Source organism: Rhopalosiphum maidis, chromosome 2, assembly GCF_003676215.2.
Source record: "Rhopalosiphum maidis isolate BTI-1 chromosome 2, ASM367621v3, whole genome shotgun sequence".
Taxonomy (NCBI): domain Eukaryota; kingdom Metazoa; phylum Arthropoda; class Insecta; order Hemiptera; family Aphididae; genus Rhopalosiphum; species Rhopalosiphum maidis.
This window is the reverse complement of record NC_040878.1, coordinates 34,510,691-34,529,304: the sequence shown is the minus strand read 5'-3', so window position 1 is coordinate 34,529,304 and position 18,614 is coordinate 34,510,691. Positions and strand designations below refer to the sequence as shown.

Below are 18,614 nucleotides of genomic sequence, written 5' to 3'. Positions count from 1 at the left end.
TTTTTAAACTGCATATACGTATTCGCGGTGAAAGAATTTTACCTACCTATTTAAATTTCGAAACTCCACGCGTACTTGGTTAGGTATGTTATGTTTCCGTGAAAAACGCGAAATATTCAATATTATTATTATTTTAATATGGCCCGCATCACATTTCAATGTCTACCGTAAAAAAACTAATTATTCATTGTTTTAAGAGGGAAGAGTATTCACGAGACAGTTACAAATTAGTTAAATCGTTGAACATTGCTGTACCTTTTAAAACAATTACAATTGTGAGTATCTAATGATTTAGACTTACAGGTCTCAAAAAGCGTGTTTTTTTAAAAAAACCATGTTTTGTACATTTTCAGGGTAAAGGAGTTGTATCTTCCCTCATGGGTCATGCCGCCCAAAGACAGTTTCTCCTAAATAAAACTAATTTTACGTCTTTTTAAAAGTGAAATAGTATTTCATCGTTGTATATCGACTATATTACACGCAATTCAATGTAAAACTGCGAAAAACTATTATAATTTGTGTGTGGATTTGTAACCGCCGAAAGGGCGAAAGAAACCAATTATAGTGTAATATCACGACAGCTGTATGAATCTAGCGGAATCCGTGAGACGGATAGTCATGGACAGCGGTTCTTCGGCTGTTGGTACCCGACAGATCATCGACACGGCCCGGTATCGATGACTATGATAGTGATACCGATACGTGTTTATTGATGGTGACATGGCGAATGCGCCTGTATGGAGCAAAATGTTAGGAATATAAAATAATAATATATATCAGAAATCGGCGCGGTTAGGCAAATTTCGGTATGGGTAACGGGTGCAGGTGCGGATAATGGTGAGGAATGTCTAGAGATACTATCGGTGGTACGATCATAAATCATCATACCCGGATCTGTTCGGTGGTCTGCTGACTATATTATTCTTTATTATGTATTTTATGTCTTGGACAGTGGACAACCGGCGGCCGAGTCGCGTGGACAACTGTCATCGATTGCGTAGCACTTCACTTGTGTTACGTAATCATGGTGCAAAAAATCTGCTAGCCGTCCATCACGATTGTAATGCGCATGACAATGTTTTAAACGCTCTCGCGAAATTCTTCCCCCTCAAATCGTATAAATGTATTTATGTATCGGTCAGAATATGGAAATACTTATAACTAATAACCAGGGCCTGATTTAATAATATTAGGGCCAAGTGGACAATTTTTTTTAGGCCCCCTCCTTAGGTCAAAAAAATCTACATAGAGGTTCAGAGGGGGGATTTTGATAATAAAAAAAATATTTATATGTTAAAAGTGTTAAATACCCATGTCTAAACTTATAAAATATTTGTATATTATTAATTTCATGTATCTACTATAAATACAATTTAGTTACTTGGTCTAGTAAATTAAGGACAACGAAAAGATAATACTAATTAAATAACATAACAAAATTAAACTTATTAAAATGTTAAAAATACTTAAGGATTTTGTTATATGAATTTAAATTAAAATAATTAATTTTTAATTTTCCATAAAATTATAAAAATGGAAAATAACTTATTAATAATTATTATTTTATAGAATTACAATGAAATAAAAAATGATCAATTTCTATTTTTAACCTTTAATGAGTAATAAAATTTGAATTGGTGTTATTGGATGCCCTCTTCTCTCAAGTCCACATATCCTAAAAAAAATTCTATTATTATAACATTTTATCATAAAAAAATTTAAAAATTATAAAAATTTCTTTCTTGCTTTTTTCTCTGCAAAAATTTCAATAACTGAATCAGAATTTAATGATGATGTAACATCATTTTCAATAGTTAACAAAGACAAATCGTCCAAACGTTCTTGTGTCATACAAAACCCGTGACGTGTTTTAATTCGTTTAACGCAGAAAAAGACAGTTGGTATTACATTTTACAAAATAAATTTTGGTGGAATTAATTTAAAAAAACAATTTTCCTTGGGGCCCTCAGAAATTGGGGGCCAAGTGCAAGTACTCTATCTGCACTTGCGTAAATCAGGGCCTGATAATAACCCCTAACTATAGACTTTCAGATCACAGATGCCTGGGGCAAATTTTGTTTTTTGAGGTCTCTAGCAGTAAAATAATTTACAATTTATAATAATAAATTATTGTATGAAAAGTAGCAAAAATTGCTCATCTTAGGGGTAAACATATAGAGCGAAATTGTTCCGTCACCGTCTTCTATTGACTAATAGATTATTACGTACCTCGCGGCTCGCGCGTCATTTGTCTAAAATGTGTTAAAACCAGAAAATTAAATTACATTATTAAATATATTATTTACTATTAAACTTAAAAATTTTAATAATTTTTAGACTATTATATTTTAATGTTTGGTGAATCATTTAACTATTTAAACTTTATATTTATATAGGTACTAAAATATTTAGAGTTCGCTGGATGCCCCAACGATGTTTTGTTGTCAAGTACTTAGGTGACATCTTGACGTATTAATTTTGAATCTAAAATTGTATAATTACAAATCAACATATATTTTTATATAAATTTCCTAAATCGAGGGTCAAAATGTTTTAGCTTTTTCATAATATTCTGGCATCCGAATGCCCCTCAAACATCTTCTGCCCGGGACAAGTGTCCTTAAAACCCCCTCCGTTAAATCCGGCTCTGTGACTAATGACAACTGAAGTACTGAGTAGTGAGTTGTGACTTTATAAGTACAGAATTATAGAATAAATAATAATGAGTAATAGCAATTGACAATATTGAATTAACTATCTTCTTATCAAATGTTTTCCTTATCTTATTTTTAAATGAAAAATGTTGGGTTTTTTGATAATAAAAAATGGGTCTTTGATAATAAAGGAATCGTACTTTGATCTAGATATTGAAACTTTCCTTAATTTCCTTATTAAATTTATTAACTTTAGTATTGTACCTTTAACTGATTACTTTCAATAATGTCCAAGCAAGAATTTATTCAATGGATTTGTGATAAACTTACTGCTTTATTACAGTTTGAAGTACAAAATGACATGGCGGAGTATGCATAATAATTATTTATTTTAATTTTCAATTAGAAACTAAACTTTGTCGGATAATACAGCTATTGGTTTCAGATACATACTTTCCATGCAGTCAGAACAAGACCTTGATGATTACTGTAATTCGTTATTAGATATTAAATCTCAAGTTCATAAACAGTTCTTAATAGATTTAAAAAAAAAACATAGACTTTGTAAGTTAATTTTAATTTGTTGTTGTTAATTATTTGTTGATTAACTCCTATTTAAATATTCCATTAGTCAACCAAAAACCAACATCCAGTGTTCAAAATACACGCCTGCCTAAGCAAAATATAATAAATCCTGTTAAAGAAGATCCACAAAAGACAAATATTACTAATAATCAAAAGGTACATTTATTGGAGATTATGTAATATATTTTTATTGTTTACCTATTTTGCATTTTGGAAAAAACCAAAAACATTTGGTGTATAAAGAAATTAAATAAATATGTATTTGGAATTAAATGAAGTGAAATATATAAAATATTTATTAAATTAGTAACTTAATTAATCAATCATGTGATATGAACTTTGTATAAGTTTATTGTTCAGTAAATCACTTCAAATTGAATGCATGATTGTTTCTCTAAAGTTGTCCTCACTAGCAAATAGAAGAATTTAACCCAAATTGAGTTTACTTCATAACTACAACTAGACTTAACCAAATAATCCTTATCAACTCATCCCAGGCTCTTTTAAAAATGTTTTTATTGTATATAAAATTGAGTGATGTATTAAGAGGATGTCTCACCCGCATGTGTTGTCTTCGTCTTACTCACGCATGACATAGTAAATTTTCGTTCACCAGTTTCATAGTGTGCTTATTAATTTTAATATTAGAGTTAATTGACATATTATCAAACTTTTAGGCAAGAATATTATCTGTGTTCTCTTGTTGGTTATTTAACGATATTTTATTTTTATGTGAGTTATGAGTATGCAATTATTAAATATTTAAAAATGCTCATAATTCACTTAAAAATTAAAATTTCGTAAAATGTCAACGAGAGAACACAAATAATGTTCTTGCCTAAAAGTTTGGTAATATGTCAATTAACTCTAATATTAAAATTAAAAAGCACACTATGAAACTGTTGAACGAAAATTTACTATGTCATGCGTGAGTAAAACGGAGACAACACATGCGGGTGAGATGTCCTTTTAAGTAAGTTTTAGTTTAATAAATTATGATTAGCTAGTAAATGGAATATACCATTTTACAATAGGTAGCGTATTACCCAAGTATTAAACAATATATTATTAATCATTTTTGTTGATAACGTCATACTCATTGTTAATGATCTTAACCAATTTTTGATTTGTTGCACGCTTAACAACTGCACTTGTGTTTATAACTTACTGAAATTATGATAGTAATTTGAAATAATTTATACATGTTAATAAAAGTCTCTTTTTTTATGGTTTATCTTAATCATAATATAATTGAAAATATTAACTGTTAATTATTATTATTATTAACCATTCTGCAGCTAACCTAAAATAAAACATTTCAAAATATAAATGCTAAATTAATGAATATAGACAATCAAAAAACACAATACTTATTTATATTGAATATCTATGTGAGAACTAAGAATTATAGTTTTTATTTTTAATGGTACTAATTTTAATTTTGAGAATGTTAAAAAGCCCCCTTTATTTTTTCTTAGTAAATTACTATCAAATAAAATAGATTATTTTTTTTTTCTTTAACTTTATTAATTGTATTAATACCTTATTTTTCTTAACAATTGATGTATCTTTTTTCTGTACTAGTACGCTCCACTCACTATACCATTAATTGTCTCCTAATAAGGATGATGTTGATTGTCAATATACAACCATCTGTTTTCATGATTTTTTTATACATTTTATTTTTTTCCTTGTTAATATTGCAATCATTAAGTAACTTGTCTATCTGTCAGTATTTTTAAAAATGAATAAATGAATATTTAAAATTTATTTTTTATACCTTAAAATTGATTATATTTACAGAAAAAAGAATCCAAATCAAAAAATAAAAAATATGTCAACATTTATACAGATGAAGGTCTTAATCGACAAGAGGTGTTTTTAAAGGGTAAAAATATTATCTTTATAAATTTTAATATAAATTACATTTTATACTTGTTGTTAAGGTCGTCACAAGTGTAATTGTCAAGCATCTAGACATGGTTTAGTAAATAATTGTTTGAATTGTGGTCGAATTGTTTGCAAACAAGAAGGATCTGGTCCATGTGTTATATGTGGTAAATTGGTATGAATTAATTTAATTTGTCAAAATTTGTTTTGAAATAAAAACATTTTTAAATGTTCAATAGGTATGTTCGAATGATGAGAAACTTTTGTTGAATTGCAATAATAATAAATCTAAAGAGTTGTATAACCAATTAATTGAACAAACTGTTACTTCAGCCATTGACAATAAAGCTCTAGAGCATCGTAATAAGTTATTAGAGTTTGATCGTACCAGGTTAGGAACATAAAAATGAAATCATCCTACAATTAACTAAAAATAATACTAACATTTTTCAAAAAATATAAAGGCTATAACTATAGATTTAATTCAAAAGAAATATTTTCATTTATAATACAGTGCTAAGCGTACCACTGTGATAGATGACCAAATGGATTATTACTCAGTTAATAGTGGTTGGTTATCATCTAAGCAAAGAGAACAATTACAAAAGAAAGAAGAAAAACGCCAAGAAATTAAACACGGATCAAGAAAAACGAAAAAAATCATTATTGATTTTTCTGGTATATAATAATAAATATAATTATTTATGTAAACATTTTTAATAAAATAAGGATTAATATAAAAGTTGTTTGTGCACTAACAGGTAGACAAGTCTATGAAGATAATGAATCTGATGTTGAAGATGATATTGATGTATTAACTGATAGTAAAGAGACACTTCCAATTGTGATCAATGAACATCTAAATAATCCTTTGATTAAATTGGATATAAAAGTAATAAATAATAAAATTTATTTATGGAATATTTTTTATTAATGAATGCTTTTGTTATTTATTTTTTTTATTGTCTTTTAGTTTAATGATAATGCTATAAAAAAAATTAAAAGACATACTGTTGATATTAACAAGTCACTTGTAAAAAATAATACAGGATTCAGTAAGGTACAAGATGCTGAGCTAATGTTAATGGCCGATCCAGGTCTTTGTTTGAGCATGCATCAGCCATATGCATCTCTCTTGTTGTTAAACATTAAAAGGTAGTTTAATTAGTATCTTTTAATGAGAATTAGTTACTCTTTATTTCTCTTATAAGAATTGAAACAACAGAATTGCAAAGAATCACAAAAAATAATTTTAATTTCTTATTTAATTAAATACAATTATAATTTTTTAATAATTTTATCTAATATAATTTACTTACTTAAGTTAGGTATTAATAAATTAGAATTGGTTTTATAATTAATTTTAATACACATATTATTTAAATTAATGAGTAACTTAATTATCATTTTTTTTTTTACAATACTAACTAGTAACTACCAAGTTTCAAATTTCTGTTTCCTTTGATTTTAGCCATGAAGGCCGTACATGGTTTACACCACATCGGGGAAGACTTTGGATTGCATCAACAGCTAAAAAACCCAGTCCAGAGGACATAGAACGAGTTGAGACATTTTATAAACATTTAAAAGGAGGCAAGTTTGAATGTCTTTTTTTAAAAATGACTAATTAACCCCTGTATTTTTTTATTCTTATCTATTGTTACCTTTTTGCCTTTTGAATTAATAAGAATGCTTTAATCTCAAACTTTGAGAATGGTTTTAGGTAGCAAAATTGTTCTATAGTTATAATAGTCAATCAAAAGTAAAGTTGGCGAGTACTCGACTTTAAAAACAATTTCGAGTCGAGTTTCAGTACTCAACTTGACTAGAAAAAATAATACTTGCCCAACTCTAATCAAAAGTATAAAATTCCTAATTATTTTTAAAATATTTAGGAAAAACTAACTACAAATAGAAATGGGACACAAATTGTAATAAATATTATGCTACACTAATTTTACAATTAATTATACTATTATTAATTATATTATAATTAAAAAATGAATGATCATATACTTAAAATTTTCACTTAATATTTGTATTAAAATTTTTTATACATGATATAGTTTTTAAAATTGGTTGACTATTTATATTATGATGCTTAATATTTTATAAAAATAAACATTTTTATTTTGATTTAGGATTATAATAATTTGTTTGGAAATCAAAGAACTCTATTATTTAATTCAGAGAATCTTAAGAATCTCAAATTATTGCAACTACAATTAAAAATTATTGAAAATACTTAGTCTCAAACATGTATAGAATAAAAAACTATACAAAAAATGCTGAGTTTCAATTCTATGATTAATATCTTTCGAATAACAAAAAATTAACTAATTTTGTTTGATAAAAATAGTTGTATAATTATTCAATTTTGTTAAAATTTGTTTTTAATACGTATAAATATAGTCATCTTAACTTTTTTAATTTTGATTAAAAAAACATTTGTTAAGCCTTATCAGATATAAATTAAAATTAAATACACAAAATATTTTCAAATATTAATGATTTCAAACATCTTTTAAAAGGGACCAGAGATTATTATTTTCACAATATGCAATATATTTTATACATAAATAAATTGCCATACAATTTAATATTTCATAATTTTTTAAAGTCTGTGTTATGTTTAGATGTTGAATTTCCAAAACGTTATCCTACTGGATGTTTGTTAGGCTGCGTGAATTTAGTGGATTGTTTATCCCAAGAAGAATACATTTCAAAATATCCTCAAGGAGAAAACGAAAGTCCGTATATTTTTATATGTGAAGATCCAATCTTATTGGTTAATCATTTTCCAATTAAAGGACAACATAAAATTTGTAAGTATTAAATATGGACTAGAATATTTTATTGTCTTTAATATTATTATTACTTTCAGTTAAATTGGACGAGAAAATTTGTAATGCTGCTCAAAAATGTTTAATGAAAGAAATAAGTTGAATGTGATATTTGTAAGAATATTATTTAGTAGTTTATTTTTCATTATTTAAAATATAATAGATATTAAATTTAAACATGTTGAATTTTAGTTATTTAAAATGTATATTTACATAATTAAGTATAAATATTGTCTTTAAATTTATATAAAAAAAAAACCATTATATTGTATAATTATTAAATAGACGATTCAGTCCAACGATGTATGCAATGAGGATTGGTACAAACATAATATAATCTCATTTCCTCCTGAAAATGAAAAATAAAAATCAATATTAAATTAAAACATTTATTAATATAAAGTATACCTCTGCACGTCTAGTTTGAGCTTGAAAAAATACAGATTCACGGTGTTTACATTTTGGACAAGGATGATCTTCTGACCTGGGTAAAGTTGGATCAGACGTTACATCGGAAACAATATGAGTGAGTTCACTAAATGCAAAAAAATAATATTAATGAGTTATACAAACAATATTTGTATAGACGTTTTAAATTACTTGATTTCGTGCATAATTTTATTCACATAAATACAATTGCTGTCTGCCATTTGTCTGTGATCACAATTTCGACACTAAAAAATAAAACGCCCAATTTAAAATTATAAACAAATGAAATATTAATAAATTGAGTAACTCAAAAAAACAATATAATAGTCAAAGCTAATTTTTACATGACAAAACCATTAGAATATGACAATTATTTTTTAAAAAAAATAATCTAAAATAATCAAAAGGAATATTATATTTTACTCACAGCGTACAACAGTACTTTATGTTCCTTGTCTTCTTTAGGATACAACATGTTATTGCTGAAAAACAAACAATACAAAAACATTTAGCTAAGCAATTTTAACAAGTCAGAATTGTTTTATTTGTATTTTTCGTTTGCATCTCAAGGCGTAACTTGCTTTTTCGACTTCAAAACAGTAATTTTGTCAACACTGTTGTCCGATCATAATACAAATAAAATTGAAAAATTTTAAAAAGGAGATTCATTTGTTGTTAGTTTACCATTCTTGGCAGAATCGAATGCCGACAAATCCAGGTCCATCACTCCGGGAATCGTAACCCGACATCGTTCGATCGGGGTGAGCACAAAACCGTTAAAACAAGCTTGGTGACGTCTAAACTATCAATCTCTTTTCTATGGATACAAGTGATACAACTTTACTTACAGAATGACAGAATACGAGCACGATGCCGAAATGCAAGGTTTATAGATTATAGGTTTAAGATCATGATTAATAGATAAGTATTATCTTAAATCATGATCGTTGTACAGACATTATAAGGTCTATGGATACAGAGCATTGTAATATATATATATATATATGTACATTGTTAATATTGTTCTGTGATATTAGATAAGAAACAGTTTATGGTACCACGACCAAACATACCAACTTACTACCAACCGGCTTCGTATCTATTGCTCATGGTCGCAGTTTTTGGGACTTGTTTGTGTTTTGTTTATTTTCAGTTATGTAGTATTGTACTCACATTCAAGTCATTCAACCATGCTCTATGGTTTCACGTGGTCTATCCAACTGTCGGCTGCTAATCAGTAATTAATTTTTGCGACACGTTAAAATTCAGTCCACTACGTGAACACTAAACATGAAACTGTTGACGCACAATTTGCTGTCGTCCAAGAGTCTGAAAGGAGTCAAAGTAGGATACCCACTTCGCATTGTCGTGAGTGATTTCATAGTTGTTTTTATTCCCTATTACCGACATTCATTTAATACCGTTGTCTCCCAATTGTAAAATTGTGTTAATACACGTTATTTTCGATAGGCGAAAGATGTCAAGATATCTGAATCTACATTCAATAAGGAGTTTGTGAAGAGAATCATACCAAAACTTGATTGGAAAGTATTTGTTAACGCCGCTGTGCAAGTACGATCATATTATGGTTGTATCAACGTTGATACGCAAGCAATTTATTGATAAATATCAATCTACCATGATATTAATGGGTTTCACGAGATTTTTTTTTTTAACGTTATTATAGATCGGCCATGGTAATGACCTGTCTGATGAGTTAATCGATGACTATGAAGACGACGAAGAGTACCTCAAAAAAGTCCACCATGTACTTATGGAAGTAAGTCTGGGCTGACTTATTAAATACCAAATGAGTGAAATACAATTTTCTTTTGTTTGATGCTATATTGTATGATTGGGTTTTATCTATTAGTAACTTATATTTTGTACCAAACATTTTTGAATCATTTATATAAACGAAAAACTATTTTTTTTTTAATATTTCTCAGAAATATTTGTCAACACTTGTTGTTTTATTAACACTTTTATTTGAAAACTATTTAAATTGTATATCTGATCATGGTTAGTAGATAACCGTAAATCAAGTCTTATAGTCTATGTTAATGCCAAGATCCAATCATATATTATTAATTTACTTGTTAATTTAATTATAAAATATAGTTAATTTAATATTTTATTATAAAATGATTAATATTTAACAATTTTATTTATTTTATTTAGGTAGAAATTATAAATGGCGAACTTATATGTCCAGAAACAGCTCGAGTATTCCCAATATCATCTGGCATACCTAACTTACTGTTAAATGAAAATGAAATATCACCATAAATTCTATATTCAATTTCTTCTCATGTGTTAAGATAAATGATTTTTATCAAGGTTTAATAATAAAAAAAAATGTATTTAACCAGCGCCTGATTTACCAATTCATGAGCCCAGTACAATTTACAATTTTGGGCCCCAAATTGTCCATTTCTATTTTCTTCAATACCAAGATAATATGTATGCATAATATATTTTTTAATTAATGTTATATGTAATTAACTGCTTATATATTAGTAGTTGAATCATAGAATTACATTTTATGGTCAAAAATATGATTGTTTAATATACAAGAATACTTTTAACTTTAAATGCGTCTAATTCATGTTTAATATTTATTCAAGTTAGTATACAAATTAAAAAGCAAAGGTTTTTATTTAAATAAAAATTAGTATTTTAATTATTACTAAGGCTAGGGACTTAAGGCCATAAAAAACCTTGAAATATGCATGCATTTATGCCCTAAAGAACCACTAAATATGTTATTAGAATATGCATTAAAAAAAAAAATAATAATAATAAGAATCTTAGTATTGAATAAAAATCATTTTATTTTAATATCTAGATAATATTTGCAAAATTGCTAAAATTATAAATTGTTAATTATTCGTTTCTTTTCCATTTTTTTTTTTTTTTTATTTACGCTTGTGGTGTACCAATAAGTAGTAATAATGCAAGTGATCAGCGAGAAAAACACAATCACTAATTTTAAAATATTTATTTTATATGAATAAAACCATCATACTAAGATTTCAGGCCCAGAGAATCTATTTAAAATTAAGTTTTTCTTAATAAAATTATAAAATCTACATATTTATACAAATAATTGTCAAATATGCAAAATATGCACCTATACATTTTAAATATACACTAGTATTGTTATGAAACAAATTTTTATTTTACTTAGTTATGTTTTTAATGATAATTGAAAAACATGCAAACTCCTAGAAGTCCCTAGCCCTAATTATTTCACTTAAATATCAAACTAAATATTTTTAAGTTTAATGTTTTAAGTCAAATTTGATTTCATCTTTAAGGCCATTATTTTTGGAAAAAAGCCATTATACTTTAAAACCCACTTAAATATCCAAGTAAAAACCATAGATATCTATTTTTTTTCTCAAAGTATGATAAAAAGGTGTACAATTAACTTTATATGCCTGAAGTCGGTAGGCCCGTCTTTTAATTGGGCCCAGTATAATTGTCCCATTTGTCCTTTCATATAACATAGTACTGTATTTAACCCAGTGGTTCTTAATTGGTATTCTGTGGACTTAGTATAAGTGTTCTGCCAACATTTTAAAACCAGTAAGAAAAATATATAGAATTACTGTTGTATTTTACGGCTGTGTTCCGCAAAAACCTTATAAAATATTAAGTATTCTGTCATTTGTAAAAGGTTAAAGGTTTAAAATTGCTTTGGAGTGATGGTATAGTATATATTTACATTTTGGTGGAATGTTGGAAAAAATTCAATTTTTAATGACAACTGCTTCTCTAAAAAATACAATTTGAGATACATACTTAAGTATGAATTGAAGAAGAAATTATAAACCATATAAACAGCTTTATATATTTAAATAAATCACTATATGTATTGATTAGTATAATTAATGTTATATAGTAAAAACAAGATCAAATAATTTTTCAAATTTTTACTCTATTCAATCTCTAATTTAAAAACATATTTATATATTATATTATACACTACATTCGTTTTTAAAAAATTATTTTTTTAATTTTAAAATTACTTTGAAAACTGAATGTAGATGTTAATTAATTTTTGAAAGATTGTCCATGTTTTCCTTCTTTGTCTTGCTCTGCTGACTACTGATGAGGTCCTTTTTATAGATATTTTGTCTTTACAGACTTACAGTGCATTTATTATATTTTTAATAAATGTATATGCATATTTTACAATATATTCATACCTAATTTTTGTCTCATTAAACTAATTACATATATTTTAATAATAATTAAAATTATGCATATACTTAACCGATACAAAAACAATTTTTATTTATTTATTGTTGTCATAAACACTTATTTTCCAGAAAAAGTTAAAATTTTTTGCTATGGTTTGTTTTAAAATTTATTATTTTTGCACTATAAAAATATAAAAAACCAATGATCATTATATAATTTTATTTTAAGCTGAAAACACCTTTACGTTGGTACTCTGTGGACATAACTCCCCCACACCATGACATGGTTAGGTCAATAATAATTTATTGCAATAAATGTCTAACATATTCTGCAACATATGTTAATGACACTATATGTCTGTGTAGTGTTAATTTTAATAAGATTTGACATATAGTCTGTCTAGCGAAAGAATGCACCGATTTTGTGTATCCCTCACGTCACCATGCTATCAAAACTGATTGTTTATGGCTGGGTGTCATTGGGGAATGCGCAAAAAAACTTATTTTGGTCAGTTTGCGGCACATTCTCTCGCTGGACATAGTATAGGTATTTGATTCTGGTGATATTGAAATATCAATCCCAGCAATTTCAAATATATATTATTTATTTACAATTTTTTATAAATATTGTATTCATAAATATTAAGCTTAAAGTCAACACTAACCTAAGACATTATATTATAGGTCAATACCTAAATAATACACTAGTATTAATTACTATCAGACATTAATTTTAGGAACAAAACATTTGAATTAAATGTTAATACAATTAATTGAACATCAATGGTTGTTAACTTGAACATGAATAACAACAATAAACCAGTCAAAATTATTTGTTAGTTGGACTTGTCGATGATGATGGAATCGCTATAGTATATGGACATGTTGTACCAAGCATTGTCTGTGGTAGTCCTAACATTTCGTTAGTTTCTTTTAATTTTCTTTGGTCCCTAATTTTTAACATTTCTTCTTTAAGTTTATTCAATATAGCAAAATTGGGTTGATTTACTGCAGCTTTACTTTGGAGCTGGGTGATTTCTTGCTCTTCTTGTTTCTTTTCTTTAGCATTCTTAATGCTTCGGTTACCATAAAGCCGTAACAATGATCCCCAATTATCAATGTGTGGATGTAATAAACCCAGTATTACTTGAGAAGCTTTTTGTTTGCCATCCCTTTTATTTTTACAAGCAACAGAAGCCGTGTGTTTACCGACCATCATTGTGCATTGGTTTAACATCCTACGACGATTGTTTAATTTATATTCAATACCTATTTCACATTCACCAAAATTCCTTTGTAAACACACTAATAACATAGCATATGGACTAGGTTCTGTGGTTTTAGCACAGAATTCAGTAATTCTAGGGTCAGTAACTTTAATTTGGTCAAATATTACTGGATCACGTTGGTTTTTGATATCTGAATCTATTTTAGTTTTCATTTCAGGTATGAGTATATCTAAAGTGGCTTGGGCAGCATTAAGTTTTGCTTGTTTCTTACTATTACCCACACCAACACCATACTGGACATCATTAAGCACTACAGTAGCAGAATATGGTGTTTCTGTATTTTCAAGTTCTTTAAACTCATACCAAGGTTGGGTTTTCAATGCTTGTTGTAAATATTCATGTAATATGCTCACATAACTTTTACCATTGGGATTCATTATCCATTCACGACGACGATTACATCGTTTATCGTGATCTTCAGTTTGAACTGGAAATGATATCAGTTTAGTACTATCTGGAAGTGAAGGTCTTTCTTTGGTATTGTTTAGTGTGGCACTGGAAATTTCTGTTTTTATATATTCTTCTTTCAGCTTTTCACAAGGAGATTCTACATTTTTAATCTTAAACCTGAAAAACAAAATATAATCAAAATTTATTACATAAAAATAAAATAGTTATATCGAAACAATTGTATATTTACTAAATCAAGTAATGGACATTAACTTACTTAAATAGTGATTGACAATATTCTCGCAATTCTGCATGTGTTAAAGATTCTTTAATAATATTTTCTTGTGCAGTCTCAACTTTGGCATTTGGTATAATCATATCGCCAAGTTTACTAATCTGAAAATCAGGTTCATTTTTTATAATTTCTTTATTCTCAAGACCTTTTTGATATTGCAAACAACTAATTGCTGACAAGGGGGCTAAATGTGATTTGGGATCACCTGGTCCTAAAAAATAGGGTCTTGATAATGTTACAACTCTACTTTTCTTATGTAAATAAATAGGCATGCCACTTTTATGAGTTGCTTCAATCCAATTTTCAGGCAATATATCAAAATGATTTTTACATACTTCCTCTAACACAATTTTTTCATATTCTTTAAAGTCATCTTGAGTTACAGTTTTCTTTTTATGTTCATTAGGGGTTTTATTTTTGTCTCTATATGCTTTGTCTAGTAAATCATATACTTCATCATTATCTATACCTATGGATGTATAAGTTTCAGTAATTTCTTTTTCATTATTAATATACTTATTGGCATCACTGCCAACATTTTTGATAGATTCATCATCAATTTTTTCATTACCACTAGTCTTAGAATTTGTTTCATTTATTACATACTTTTCTAATTCAAATTCACCATCAGAAATAGGCACATAATCTTCACTTTCACTATCTTCATATTTATTAATATTATAATCTTCATCATCAGATACTCCAGAAAATACAGTCTGATTTTTATTCAAATTTTGGTCTTTCAGATCAAAATAATTGTCAATTTCAATCTCATTGTAATTTTGACTATTTTTATCAATTGAACTATCTCCATCAAATGATTGTTCATTTATATCTGATAGTTTAGTTTTTTTTCTAGGACAATCTTCTAAGCTATCATCAGAATTAGAGCTAACTTGACAATCTGATTGTAACATATTTAACATTTTAATCTGAAATAAAAATTAACAAGATGTATTAAATATTTATTTTGTTTAACTTACTTTTAATTTAATACCTAATACTATAGTTATATTTAATATGAGTAGACATTTTATATTCTATCTTTATTGAAAATTTTTAAGCGCATGTTATTTATAGCCTAAATTTACTTATTTACCTACTATACAAATTAAATAACTCCATAAATGAGTTTATATAGTCAACATAAATTGAATAAAATATACTAGTGAACGATTTAATAATTATACTAATATTGAATTTCAAATAAAATATCTTTAAAATACTTGGGTAGTAATTTACTTATAGTAAGGTAACTTCATTATTTATTTATTTAATGTAAAAGTAACTACCTCAAGTACTTAATAAGTAACTTTGTTAAATAACAAGTAATATTTTATAATTCTTGAAAAGAAAAAGATGATATGTAATGTGTAAATGAGCTGAAATTGAGCACTCTTATAATACTTTTTATTTGTTACCCAATGATAAAATTATTGATTAATGTTTCTAAAATTGCATTGCTTCCTTCTGGCGTTTCTGTAGAGCATATTTTTAGTGTGGCTGAGAAAATTTGCAATAACAAACAATCAAGAATAAATAACAGCGATTTTAAGATTTTTATATACAATAAAAATTATATAAATAAATAAAAGTGTTTACATACATATATAACTTATTTAAAATGTCGTTATTTTATGTAATTTTCAGTTGTACATATTTAAAAATGTTGAAAGTAACATAATTGTAATTAGTTATAAATTTTGTCTATTTACAATAGGAGGCCAACAACTAGCAGGTTAAATCTTGCAATAATGAGATTTCAAATATACACTAACAATCAACATAAACATAGTTGAAAATCTATGGGCTAGAAATATCAATAAACACATACCTATTAACATGGTTTAATATATTGACAAGGTAAGTCAAGGAGTATTCAGTGAGGCTTCAGGAGCTTTTGGTGTTAAAACAATTCCATTTAACACAACCTAACCATTTAGGCCTATGTTTACAGGTTTATTAGGTACAATATTTTATATTATTAAGTTTAATATCATATTGTATTTGTATTGGTTATACTGTTATATTCTTAACGTAAGCTTGAGGTAAAGTGTACAAAATAATATAGTTAAATAGTTTAATAAATACTACTTTTGTAATTACTAATTAGTAAATAAAGGTACCTAGTTATTACATAATTTCATAATATAATGAAATAAATTATTTTTATAAAAATAAAAATATATATTTACGTACGTTGAACAATTTTAGACTTATTAACAGGATCCAATATATAGATAAAGATTCGAAAATGAACCGTAGCCTGAATGCCGAGTGCGGAAATGCGAATTGTTGCAACTTGCAGTTGCACTGTTGCAGTGTTGCACTACTGCACTAGCGAAGTAGTGAGTACTGAGTAGTGACTACAACTGATAAATAATAATATAATAGTAAATAGTATTATTCTGATTACTTGGTGACGTGTAGACAGCTGACTACCCAAGGTTTATAGATATTATGTAATATCGTTATATCCGTGATAATAGTATAAATATCACGGACTTGAATATATCACAGTCCGCGAGACGGTGATAGATATATATATTATCCATAAAACTTGCTGCCATTAAGGAAAAAAATGTAAAAAACACACATTTATCCACGTGTTGCTGACTACCACGAATAGTCCTGCTATAGTATAACCTTCTAGCTGATACTAAACACCTACAACTGTAGGTACAAGTTTGATAGTGTGGTTGCAGTTGTGGTTCACGTCGGTATATATTGTATACAACTGATGCAACTCTGCCCACGATGGCACGACTTAAGGTTTATAAATTATAATCTATAAACCTCGGGCACGACGTAGAAAAGATCATGAATCGTGATCGTGCAATATTCGATATTTCGGTCTTCGATAGTGACGTAGGTACGAGAATTCTTATCTAAATTATTCTCAAATAACTAGAACTGGTAGCGCTCCTTGCGGATGTCAAATGCGGAATTACTCATTTGCATAATACCTATTACCGTTAATAATTCCGCGAAAACATTTCAATTTCTATCCGTTAAAATATATTTAGATATTTTGATAGAATATTTATATTTTATACAATTAAATACGATAATACTTGTTTATGAAATAACTAATTTTGTTGTACCTAGTAGGTACATGGTATATTATATCAATGATGCTGCTTAAAAATATTTTTGTTTTTTCATGTATCTATAGCCGCATAGGTAATAGGTATGTAATGTGTACAGTAAATAAATATATTATAAAAATACCGAATTATCGTGCTGTTCGTAACCTTTTTTTGATCTCAAAAATTCTTTTTAATGATTTTAAGGAGAAGTACGAAGTAAAAAAAGAACTATGTGGAAAGTATTAGGGTATGGGAATTGGGCATTACATTTTAAAAACAGACATAAATAGGTATATAATTAATATTAAGGTTCCAATGAAGAACTCAATAATGACACGTTAAGTTAAATTTATAAATTGTAAATATTGTAATGCAATATTACAATAAAAGTAACATTCAAGAGTAAATTTTCCATTATACATTATTTATTAAATATTAAAAGGATGTCAGCTTATATTTGTTGGGCAGTCGTCGGTCTGTTTTTTTTTTGTGGTCACATTTTATCTACCTATAATTTTATTTGTATACAATTTTTGTTAGTATTTTATTATCTGGGCATTGGGCTGTAATTAATGGGTGTAGCGCTTTTCGGCTAAAATCGACCTTACGCATTTCGCTCAAGTCTCTTTTAGATCAAATATTTTAAAACTACTTTCCTTTTTCGCCCAAGAATATTATAGCATTTTTTAACCTTATTTATATAATTCTCACTTTGGAAATCACTTACTTTAAATTATTTATGCTCGTTATAAGTTATAACTATCTGACTGTTTAGTTACTAGACTCTAGTAGTCTAGTATTTACTAGATGTTAATTATACTTACTTACTCTCGATTTTATTGTATAGAATATATATCTGAATATATATATAACATAAAAGCGAATATCAAAAATTCAAAACCCAACATGAACTTATACAAACATGCTTAAATTTGAAACTAC

The 18,614-nt window shown here is 27.0% G+C and overlaps 4 protein-coding genes across 6 annotated transcripts; 2 read left to right on the top strand and 2 right to left on the bottom strand.

The window, feature by feature from the left end:
* Positions 1-2,838: 2,838 nt before the first annotated feature.
* On the top strand, positions 2,839-8,149 carry LOC113553501 (activating signal cointegrator 1). Its single transcript, XM_026956864.1, has 12 exons — positions 2,839-3,023; positions 3,100-3,218; positions 3,286-3,395; positions 5,043-5,127; positions 5,186-5,304; positions 5,369-5,520; positions 5,644-5,807; positions 5,891-6,021; positions 6,103-6,284; positions 6,601-6,722; positions 7,766-7,954; positions 8,014-8,149. Exons 1-12 carry the CDS (start codon positions 2,941-2,943, stop codon positions 8,073-8,075), a joined length of 1,518 nt encoding a protein of 505 aa, XP_026812665.1. The 5' UTR covers positions 2,839-2,940; the 3' UTR covers positions 8,076-8,149.
* Positions 8,150-8,158: 9 nt separating this feature from the next.
* LOC113553502 (DNA-directed RNA polymerase II subunit RPB9) lies at positions 8,159-9,335 on the bottom strand. The gene is made up of 5 exons (XM_026956865.1): positions 9,086-9,335; positions 8,829-8,883; positions 8,573-8,646; positions 8,381-8,507; positions 8,159-8,321 (listed from the first exon to the last, which is right to left on the bottom strand). The coding sequence occupies exons 1-5, from the start codon at positions 9,148-9,150 to the stop codon at positions 8,250-8,252; spliced, it is 393 nt and encodes a 130-aa protein (XP_026812666.1). The 5' UTR covers positions 9,151-9,335; the 3' UTR covers positions 8,159-8,249.
* A 171-nt stretch (positions 9,336-9,506) lies between these two features.
* LOC113553503 (multifunctional methyltransferase subunit TRM112-like protein) lies at positions 9,507-10,775 on the top strand. The gene is made up of 4 exons (XM_026956866.1): positions 9,507-9,769; positions 9,872-9,973; positions 10,089-10,181; positions 10,583-10,775. The coding sequence occupies exons 1-4, from the start codon at positions 9,692-9,694 to the stop codon at positions 10,688-10,690; spliced, it is 381 nt and encodes a 126-aa protein (XP_026812667.1). The 5' UTR covers positions 9,507-9,691; the 3' UTR covers positions 10,691-10,775.
* A 1,933-nt stretch (positions 10,776-12,708) lies between these two features.
* Positions 12,709-17,446, bottom strand: LOC113554415 (microprocessor complex subunit DGCR8-like). Of its 3 annotated transcripts, XM_026958245.1 has the most exons (4): positions 17,180-17,446; positions 16,783-16,955; positions 14,566-15,515; positions 12,710-14,465 (listed from the first exon to the last, which is right to left on the bottom strand). In XM_026958245.1, exons 3-4 carry the CDS (start codon positions 15,507-15,509, stop codon positions 13,439-13,441), a joined length of 1,971 nt encoding a protein of 656 aa, XP_026814046.1. In that variant the 5' UTR covers positions 15,510-15,515; positions 16,783-16,955; positions 17,180-17,446; the 3' UTR covers positions 12,710-13,438. The 3 variants fall into 3 exon arrangements, with proteins under 3 accessions (XP_026814047.1, XP_026814046.1, XP_026814045.1); XM_026958244.1 differs by having other exon boundaries at positions 16,783-17,446; XM_026958246.1 differs by lacking the exons at positions 16,783-16,955; positions 17,180-17,446 and having other exon boundaries at positions 12,709-14,465.
* Between the last annotated feature and the right edge of the window lie 1,168 nt (positions 17,447-18,614).

Coding starts and splice junctions, on each gene's coding strand:
- LOC113553501 (XM_026956864.1), top strand. CDS start 2,941: ATGTCCAAGCAAGAATTTATTCAATGGATTTGTGATAAACTTACTGCT. Junction 5,128..5,185: donor ACAAGAGGTGTTTTTAAAGG/GTAAAAATATTA, acceptor CTTGTTGTTAAG/GTCGTCACAAGTGTAATTGT. Junction 5,521..5,643: donor TTAGAGTTTGATCGTACCAG/GTTAGGAACATA, acceptor TTTATAATACAG/TGCTAAGCGTACCACTGTGA.
- LOC113553502 (XM_026956865.1), bottom strand. CDS start 9,150: ATGTCGGGTTACGATTCCCGGAGTGATGGACCTGGATTTGTCGGCATT. Junction 8,647..8,828: donor ATAAAGTACTGTTGTACGCT/GTGAGTAAAATA, acceptor TTTATTTTTTAG/TGTCGAAATTGTGATCACAG. Junction 8,508..8,572: donor AAAATTATGCACGAAATCAA/GTAATTTAAAAC, acceptor TTTTGCATTTAG/TGAACTCACTCATATTGTTT.
- LOC113553503 (XM_026956866.1), top strand. CDS start 9,692: ATGAAACTGTTGACGCACAATTTGCTGTCGTCCAAGAGTCTGAAAGGA. Junction 9,770..9,871: donor GATACCCACTTCGCATTGTC/GTGAGTGATTTC, acceptor TATTTTCGATAG/GCGAAAGATGTCAAGATATC. Junction 9,974..10,088: donor TTGTTAACGCCGCTGTGCAA/GTACGATCATAT, acceptor ACGTTATTATAG/ATCGGCCATGGTAATGACCT.
- LOC113554415 (XM_026958244.1), bottom strand. CDS start 15,509: ATGTTAAATATGTTACAATCAGATTGTCAAGTTAGCTCTAATTCTGAT. Junction 14,466..14,565: donor TATTGTCAATCACTATTTAA/GTAAGTTAATGT, acceptor TTTGTTTTTCAG/GTTTAAGATTAAAAATGTAG.